Genomic DNA, 10,277 nt, shown 5'->3' with positions numbered 1-10,277 from the left:
CTTTAATATGATGTATTCCATTGCCTTATGATGGCAGTGCTGAGAATAGTCTTGCATTAAAAAAAAGACTATTAGGCTGAAGTTCCTTTCACACCACAGAAAGGTTGATGTGCACAACAAATATTTTGCACAGCACGAGTGCAATACAGTTGTGCCACTGGTGTGGATACAGTGCATTCCCAGAATTTTGTTAATAGAAATGAATAATTACAAATTGGTATCTATATATACACACGCATAATATTTGCTATTTTCATATATATATATATCATTTGTTTTATGAAAAGTTACAAATCAAAACAGCATCCAGTAATAAGTTGTTTAACTAAGTAAACTAAATTATAATTATAAATTAATTAAATTTTATAATAACACAACTGTGCATGAATTGTGCAAATAGTGAAATATGCCAAACAGAAAACAGAAAGTCAACAGATATAAAGCTTTTTTCCAACATCACCTTGTGAAGACAAAAATGTAAACATCTCTGACAGAAAACTCTTGGCTTCATGAGAAGCTGAATTATGTTTGACTGTATAAGTGAAAGGAATATTCATTTTTTGACAAGGGAATAATCAGTAAGATTCCCATCATTACTACTCTGATAACAGTACTATCCATGCCTTTCACATAGTTGTTCACGTTCCCATGGTCTGCTCAGCCTCAGCACTCTCCAAACTCTATTAATACTGATCCATGGTGATAACACAATTAATTCTGGTGTTTCAAGTATCAAAACCAGTCTATGCGGGTTCTTGGATACATTTATCTAACAAGATGCAAAACTTGTCACACTTAAGACATTGTACTTACAGATAAATGTTCCAAGCCCTTGCACACAATATAGAAAAATGTTTGTAGCCCAGATAGTCAGTTAACTAGAAGATAGTATTTTGGCAATAATATCCTGTTTTGCTTTTTTGCTGAACAGAGGCAACAAATTAATAATACCATGTCTGGAAGCAAAAAAAAAGCTATTCAACAATATTATTATCAACCTTTTGAAAAAAAAACACATGGCAGATCAAGCAATCTCTGTTTGCTACGTTAGTCCAAACATCAAATAAATATCATAATACTCTGGTTTTATGAAAAGGTACAAATCAAATGCATCCATTTATAAGTTAAATACAAGGACAAATGAATAAATAAAAATACAATAGCAGATCTCTAGCATCAGAAGAGATGCTTGGTCTGCAGTTGTGACCATTGCCACAGACCCTTATGATGCCCAACTCACGGTATAGTAAGCATAATTTAGGAATGCTAATCATGTCAAAATACTGCTTTTTTACTTTTAGACGATCACAACATCATTTCCAAATAATAATTTCCTACCAAAGATCATCCAATAAGTAAAAATAAACAAACATGTAAGTGCACAATATATGAAACATCATTTAGGACAAACTTACAAAATAAATGCATCACCTCATGCTTCCAAAATTACTGAAACACACATCAAAATCAATTCCTGTTTCTAATCTCAGATGCTGAATGACTGATGTCCATTGTCTGCAAATTAATTATTTTAGTGCTTTTCTCTGCCCCCTTTTTTCCGATCTCTATTTGTGTTTCACTGGCAAAAACCAAGTGACTGTGAACTACTGCTTCACAAAAGTTATATAGCCTTTATACTCCAAAGTAAGAGATGGAGGAAGGGGAAAATAACAGCAAACGAGCTTTTCCATATAAATGCTCAGTGCTTCACATTTCACGTTGGTCAACATTCTCTTCTTTGTTCCCACCATCAATAGGATTTGGGGCTCAGCAGTGAAGCAACATAGGAGGAGCCTTTGGGCTTTCCTGGCAACACATCAGTGCCAGTGGAATCTTGCTTCCTTCTCCAATGGATAACATCCTGTGGCATGACTAGGAATGGGGAGTCTTAGAAATGCATCTGAGAGGGACACATTTTGATCTGGAATGTGGTTGCTCTTCCTGGAGAGCTATATTAGGACTGCAAAGTTAAAACAAAAACAAGCAATAAGAAATGTATGCACTTACAAAACAAAACGACACTGTTGGAAAGAATACAGATGTTAGATGAATTCTCTAGTAATTAATTGCAAATTAATATATCTCTAAATGTCCCTTATTTTTAATCTTCCCACTCTTTTACGGAGGATACTTGATGTAATCTTAACCTCATTTAACTATCAGGAATGTGAAGGGATCAGATTCGTTGTCGTCCTTGCTCCTTGTCTTCAATGAAGAGAATAATCGAGCTAGATGTAGAATGGGTGGGTACCAAATCCGAACTCAACCAATCTCCACTGAGTCAGTCTAGGGATTAGATCTGAAGATAGTGGTTATCCACTGATACAAAGAGTTAGGGTTCTAACCAGCTGTTAGAATGGAACATGCCCCATAGTGAAGACAGACAACATCACCATCTAAAACCTATGTCCAATAATTCTGATTCAACTTCAGCAGGATTATTTGCTCTGGAACAATGCTGTCTAGTAGAGTTGGAAGACTTAGGACAATCAGAATATCCTTATTCCCATTTTGGCTGGTTTACTAATTCATCCAAAAAAAAACAAAAGTTCAAAGCTATGACCTTTAACTTAAACATTGTGTTTACCAGCCTTGTGACATACAACCTATTGCAAATTTATTTCTCAACACGCACAGAGTAACATTTCACAGTCGATAATCCTTCAAAATGAACATTCCAACACAGCAACATAAAGTTTGTACGAAAAATGTCAGTAGAAGAATTTTTTACCAAAGTAACAGTGTTTTACATGGTAATGAAATAATCTTGAAAGGGTTCAAGGTTAATTAATGAGGAAAAGGGAAAGTAATGGAAATGTGTTAATAATCTTCATAACAATATTACAAAGGATTAAATACCTAAAAATAAACAAATTCGGCTTTTTAGAAATTGAATAACTGGAAAATTTGTTGTTTGCCAGTGAATTTATCTGCCTCTTTGGACGGCGGTGATTTTGGTTTCTCAGATATAGTGTGGAATAGGCCCTTCAGGCCCAAACAGCCACGGCGCCCAACAACCTCCCTATTTATCCCTCACCTAACCACAGAACAATTTACATTGATCAATTAATCTACTCAGTATAATTAGAAAACTTCCCAATGGTCACACACCCTTAGTGGATGCTAGTTGTTTACTATTGTGTGTAATTTGTATTTTGGAGAAAACTTAACAAGCAGGATTTATCTGTGGGTACTTTTATCATGAACAGAAGAGCTTCTGTGGATGCTGGAAATCCAGACACACACACACACACACACACACACTCCTCCCCCCGCAGGTCAGACAGCATCTATGGAAGTGAATAAAGAGTCAATGTTTCAGGCCAACACCCTTCACCAGAAGTAGACATTCAGTCCCAAGAAATCTTTTGCCTATGCAGTATCTCTGTTGGCACATCATACAGTACTTAATAGGAGAGTTACACAACCAGAAATTGACACTGAGTTACTTATGAGGTTGAGAAAGGAAATTTCAGAGCTTAGTGCTCTAGCAGCTGCAGATACAGCTGCCAATGATAGGCTGACATTATTCAGGCAAGTCCAGGAGCCCATAATTGAAAGAATGTGAATATCATAGACAGTTGTAAAACTAGAAGGTTACACAAGTTTGGCAGGACCAGACCATGGTGGGGTTGGGTTGGGTTGGGGTGGGGGGGGGGAGCAGTTTACAAACAAAAATAAGAAATTTTAAATAAGTCCTAATGGGACCAAATGTAAGTCAGTAAGTACAGAGTGAATGGGTCCAGGTCCTGCTGATAGAATATAGGCAGCCAATAATTATCATATGGCTTAACATTTTCAGAGCATGGAAAGAGGAATTCTACACAGAAGTGCATTGAAATGGCAGTTCTAGAGGTTAAAAACAGTGCAAACAAGCACTACACCAGCTTTTGACCAAAGTCGGACTGTGGGAGAAAGATTGAGAATCCCAGTCAAAGTAATATTAATTCAATTGGCCCAAAACTTATCTTGGAGCTCGCCAAGATTCTTGGCCATCTGGTTCAAATTCAGATGCTCTCTAGGAAGAGATCTATTATTTCTAGATTCTATTATTTGTAAAGTGGTAATAGGGCCATTAGTATTGGGTAGAATTAATATGGATTTATGAGTGGGACATAATGTTTCACGAATCAGTTAAGAGGTTGTCAGTAGCAGAAAAAAATTTAGAACCAGTAGCTGTGATATAGCTGATCTTTTAAAAGGCATTTAATGAGATGCCACACAATAAATTCTTAAACAAAATTAGAGAATGGGGTATAAATGTTGATATGCTGGCATAGATTACTGACTGATGAATGGAGAGAAAACAGAGTAAGAGAAGTTGGGCCATTTTCAGACTGGCAGGGATCAGTTCTGGGACTCCAGATGCCAAGACATCCTGTCAAACCTCAGTTCAACCCAGACAGAAGGTTACGATTTGTAGCAGGTGATCAGGGAACATGAGGAATACTTGATCTGTGCCAATTGCAGAGGTCTCCACCAATACCAGTTTTGGATTTGTAACCACATTGTGGGATGCCTGAGATGCTAAGCAGAAGCAGCACCTTGTAGATGGAGCAAAGCAACTCCACAACCTACACATCAAGCTCTGCAGTCATGTTGTATCCTGCCAGGAATTGTGGTAGACAATTCATCAACCAATGGAAATCAAATACGCCATGATGGCCCTTCCTCAAAAACTCATGTGAGTCAATAGTTAATGTTAAAGGAGTCTCATCCATTTTCAAGCACAACTGCTGAGTGAAATATCCTTCACAGCTTCCTCCTGAGATTCCCACTATCACAGATTCGAGTCTTTGGGCAAGCCAATTGGGCTCCGTGTGCTACCAAAATATAATGACTGTATTAGACATAACAGAGTCTACCAACCTTTTTATTACCATATCTGAATATCAATGTTCCCAAAACAGGTATATCTATAACACCGACCAGCATCTGAAGCTGTAGAATTTACCCAGAAATCCAAATTACAGTCCTGTTGACTTATTTATAAAAGGCAAGAATGAGCAAGGTAGCAAGAGCTCAACAAGAGCTTGCTCCGCAATGCTCAGTTTGGGTTCTGGGACCACGAGGTGAGAACCTCAGTCTTGGTCCAAGCATGGATGTGGCATTTGAATTCTAAGTGAGAGTCTCTGCCTTTGATCTCAAGGCAGCATTCTTTAGATGTGGCGCAATAGAGTCCCAGTTTATTTTTTTGTCAATGACAGACTATGGCTGGGATCATGCCGTGCACTGAAGGAAAACAGATGTACTTGGGACATCCATTATTCAGGTCTTCAGTATATCATTGCAGAAGTTTTTAAGGCTATGTCCTAGATTTAATTACCTTTACCTGATTCATCAGTACTTTCCACTCTATCATAGTTATAAGTGGGCCTGTTCACTAACAATTCCTAAGTATTCACTCCCATTCCAAATTCTGCAGATTATCAATCAGTGCATGCTGACAGCAAGTCCAGGATGTCATGTTAGTTTTGATTGATAAATGCTAAGTAACATTCATTTTAAACAGGTAGCTGACAATGACACTCCTTAACAAAATAGAGTAAACTTACAAAAGAAAGTCTCTGATATAGAATAGTGACCACTCTTCAAAGGCAGTACTTTGGTTGTGAAAAGCATTGCCCTGACTTGAACTGATGTTAGAAGTTTTATAAATGCAATCTTTTTAATTATCAATCCTTCTAACTTACTGGCATCAGCATAACCATCAGCTTTCTGGGTGAGTGGGAGAGAGGGCAGGCAGAGCAAAGCAAAACATTTAAAGAGGCCAGCTAGCTTGTCACCATCTGCAAGGAGTTTGAACGTTCTCCCCGTTAGTGCGTGGGTTTCCTCCCACAGTCCAAAGAGGCATCGATTGGTAGGTTAATTAAGCATTGTAAATTGTCCCGTGATTGGGCTAGGATTAAATTGGAGGATTGCTGGGGGGCGGTGCATGGCTCAAAGGGCCAGAAGGGCCTAGTCCCTGCTGTATGTCAATAAATAAATAAATACATACATTTAAATAACATGAATATGAGTGCAGAAAAGAGTCTACTACCGTGAGGTGCAGAGTTTAATGCCAGATTCCTCAGAGCCTCCCTACCATCAGTCAGAAATGTACTCAGAGAGAGCATTCAAGTAATGTTTTATTAAACAGCAAGATCATTCTACTCAACCAGTAATTTATCTGTCAGCATAGACTCCTTTTACCAATGGCAAACAGTAGCTGTAATTAGTTTAATTTTATTATAGCTCCTCTCACCAGCTAATGTGAAACACCAAAACTTTGGTTCCCTCCTAAGTCGCACATAACATTGCCTTGGGTATACTGTTTATCCTGGTACAGTCATAACTGCTTGATCAAAATCCTGAAGTTTCCTAATGCTAAGTGAGTACTTTCACCCCACAGACTCAAGTTGTTTAAGAAATATCCCACTATTACCCATAGATATGTAATATATGTTGGTATATTGGACCTGCCAATGATCTCCATGACCCAGAAATAAATTGAAGTTATTTTCATCCAAGTCTGGGAGTGTTAGTGATGATGCAACATTGGCTGATCCACAGCGCACAAAAGGAGCCCGGAATTAATACATAATTAAGGATATGCCAAACTCCCATGGACAAGGCAGTTTCAATGGTCCGGCATGGACTGGATGGGCCGAAGGGCCTGTTTCTGTGCTGTAGCCTTCTGTAGCTCTCCCAACAAGGAAGAAAAGGCTCCTCATATCTTTAACTTCATGGTGGGATGTGGAGGAGATGGGGTTAGGATGGAGGAGAGGAAGACAACAGGGGGTAGAACATAATTGTTTTCTTAAATTACATTGCTCAAGGGACATTGATATAAATATGCCCCTGAAGAGGAGCTCTTGATTCTGCAGCATTTGTTTAGGGCATTGTCCATCTTTTTTTTCCAAAGCCAGTAGTCTCCAAATCTCTAGAACCATAAGCACTGTGCTGCAAACCCCAAAGTCCAGTCCCTCAACCCTCCAAACCAGCTCCTCCTGCCCCACGTGCAGTAATTTCACACATCCAGCAAAGTGACCATCCACCTCAGTCCAAACAGCATCCTTCTCACACAGTACTACTCCATTTTACAATTTTCCCATCCACTCTGTACTTCTAAACATGGGAAACCCATCTCCAAAATGACACATCTTGACTGTTATGTATCTTGGACTTTAAGAAGATGACATAATAACAAAGAAACTGTAGTCAATGTTCCAGGTTTCCACTTACATCACAAAAATGAGCAGTAGTCACTAAGAAAGTCACTAATAATTGAGTGGTTCCAAATTACACTAAAAATTATACATCATATTACTTTGGCTAAATAAATACCATATCTATAACTGAAGAACACAACAACATATGTAGCCATATTCTGTTGGCTATTTATAGTAAGGATGCTAATAATAAGAAGTTTGCATACCTTATTTTTAGATTTAAAATCTTACAACTGTTAAATGTCAGAAGGTTTGTACAATTTGCAGCTGCCCAACGATGAACTACAAATGAGGCATCATGCTATGACATTCATTGTTACAATGACAAAACATAATGACTTTTTAATCTTTTAAAGGAATAAATGGCCAACTAGGGAGTTAGTTCATAGATACAATGGTATATTATTTTTTTATTTGTTGAAAGATTTAAAAGAACAGTTATAACAAAGAGAGAATGTAGGGTATGGAATGATCCAAAAGAAGAAAAGTTACACAAGTTGATGGTGATTAAAAGAACATTTGTTCAGTCACTATGGTGAAATACATTGTGACAGAAGTGTAAAGACTTGAAACTAAACTGAAGCTGTGAGGAAGAAACCCTCAAAGGAAAGAATCCCAGCATGCAGTGAAGGGAGACGAAAGCAGCAAAGATAAGATGGGGCCACTTTTGACATGTATTTCATGGATAATGCATGCTTTGGACTGATTTCAGAGGTAATTAAAACTTTACCTTTCCGTTTCTGAGTCACATCCTCTGTCTAGTTGTGAGCAGTGTGGCGGTATGGATGTAGCAGACTGCTGACAATCTGCAAAAAACTGACAAATTAGACAAATATACAGAGAGATGACACGTCAAAGTGGGTTAGTATATAGAAAAAGACAGAACTGAGAGATTTAGTGAGGAGTTTTCATGTTTCACTTCTGTTGCCCGATTTACTTTATTCAAATGTACATATTGCCCAGCCTTTGTCCAGCAGAGGCATTGTGAAACCAGGATTAGATAACTAAAGCCCTGGAAAAGATTATAGATGAACTTTGACCTTTTGGGAAAGAGGCAGGCAAAATCACCTGCCATGTCCTACAATACAAAATTATACCATTAATATCACAAATTAATGCTGGCTGTGGATGCTGTTGGAAAGTTTATTTTTGAAGCTCTTTATGAGTTTATGAATAACTACTTCCTACGTGAATCCTTTAACAGAACTCCGTTGCTGTCTCACAATGTTACACAGAAACAACAAATACAATATTACTGCAGAGGAGCTATTCAGCAATATGATCCCAAGGCTAACTGCACAACTTGTTGTCAACTTCAAACAGGCGTGGAACCAGGGGGCAACAACACCTCATCAAAAAGAAACATTAACTAAAGGCTAATATAGTCCCACTAATTTGGTCATACCTGTCTTATTCCTCCGGCATCAAAATCTGAACTCTTCTATTCAAAAGTAGGCTTTGGTTAAGTAGCAAATGTTGAGTGGCTCTTGCTCATAAAGGATTACGCTCTCCCTGTGACTGCATGGGTCTCCTCTGGGTGCTGTGGTTTCTGTCCATGGTCCAAAGATGTGTCGCTTATTAGGTTAATTGGTCATTGTAAACTGTCCTATAATTAGGCTGTTCTTAAATAGGTGGGTGGCTGGGAGGCATGGCTCATTGAGGCAGAAAATCCTGATTTACGCTAAATAATTTTATTAACATTTTAAATGGGTTTGTTGACTTGTATGTGTGAGAACTGGGTATCAAGCTGTGGCATTGGGACTCTTATTACGTATTTGTGATCTTGTGTGTGCTTACAGTGTGTGGCTGTTGCTGATGTGTCTTTGCCCCTTGACCCCACACTAATGCTGTCTTGTTTGGCTGTATTCATGAATATTCATGTATGATGAATTGACAAACTTGAATTGAATTGGAATAAACAAATTAACATGTATATAGACAGATCGATAAAAAGACAAATAAAAACATAAATAAATAAATAAATAAATAAGTAAATAGATAGATAGATAGATAGATAAATAAGGCTGTTAGTTTTTACTCTGCTGATCTGAAGCAGCACTTGTTTATGATGAGTAGTGAATAATGATGGCTCCTGTAGGATTTGAGAGCTGTGTTGCGTTCTAATAAATACTATTGTCCAAATGAATCCTGTGCACACTGTGAGCATAATTTCTGTACACTTGGCAAATAGAGAGCCAACGACCATAACATTTTCAGAAGAACAACTGTTGGTCTTTGCATTATTACTCACAAATGGATAAAGAACGATGAAAATAAGACAAGCCACTGAAGAATGCCTCTAATTACCATTACAGCCCATGTCTCTGCTTTGGGAAAAGAAAGACATTGTTATTGATTAAAGTTCTGCATAGATTTTAGTAAGACTCACATAGACCTGCTAAAATACAGAAATAACGGCAAGGTTTTCCAGCACAATGGGTATGAGGATGTAAACAGATGTAATCATGGTTATGATACCAAATATATTGGAATTTATATCCCCACAGATGATTCCTAATAACTAAGAGCCTCAAAATGCATTAAAACAGAAACCTATGTATCTTGAAAAACATTACCTTTACAAAGTTGAGAACTTTACAGCGAAAACTGTTTAAAAAAATTAAATATCATTCAGTGCACCTGAGATGAATGAATCCAGCCCTTTCATTTCAAAGATTCATATTTGCTTAATGTTGATTAGTCTAAGGATTAAAAAGCAATTCAATAATGCAATCAAGGGCTAATCATATTTTCAATATGAATCGCAGCCATGAATTTCCTCTGAATTTCACTAACTTGTTGCTTCTATCAAAGTTACAGTAGTTAAGCATGAGGTTTGCTAAGCCTTTTCTAGGTAAAAACAATGCTGTTAATCACAATAACACAAGAAGATAGTTGCAGGAGTAAACAGTCTGGCCCTTCAAATCAATCATCTGCCCAATCATTCAGTACGATCATGGTTTATCCTCCCTGGTCTCAGCTCCTCTTATGCAGAGCCCTCACGTCCCAATCATACCAAAAGATTGACTTCCTTGTTAATTACACCTAATGATCCTCTGGGGACAG

The 10,277-nt window shown here is 37.7% G+C and overlaps 1 protein-coding gene across 1 annotated transcript in view; it reads right to left on the bottom strand.

The window, feature by feature from the left end:
• Positions 1-221: 221 nt before the first annotated feature.
• LOC132398481 (protein bicaudal D homolog 1-like) overlaps positions 222-10,277 on the bottom strand; it is a 241,590-nt gene continuing 231,534 nt past the window's right edge. The window contains exons 8-9 of the mRNA XM_059977997.1: positions 7,942-8,027; positions 222-1,960 (exon numbers count right to left, since the gene is read on the bottom strand). Of these exons, the coding sequence (XP_059833980.1) occupies positions 1,873-1,960; positions 7,942-8,027 (174 nt within the window). The 3' untranslated portion in view covers positions 222-1,872. The remainder of the gene's footprint in view (positions 1,961-7,941; positions 8,028-10,277) is intronic.

Source organism: Hypanus sabinus, chromosome 8 (genome assembly GCF_030144855.1).
Source record: "Hypanus sabinus isolate sHypSab1 chromosome 8, sHypSab1.hap1, whole genome shotgun sequence".
NCBI lineage: Eukaryota > Metazoa > Chordata > Chondrichthyes > Myliobatiformes > Dasyatidae > Hypanus > Hypanus sabinus.
The sequence above is the reverse complement of the archived record's forward strand: the minus strand, read 5'-3'. Positions and strand labels throughout refer to the sequence as shown.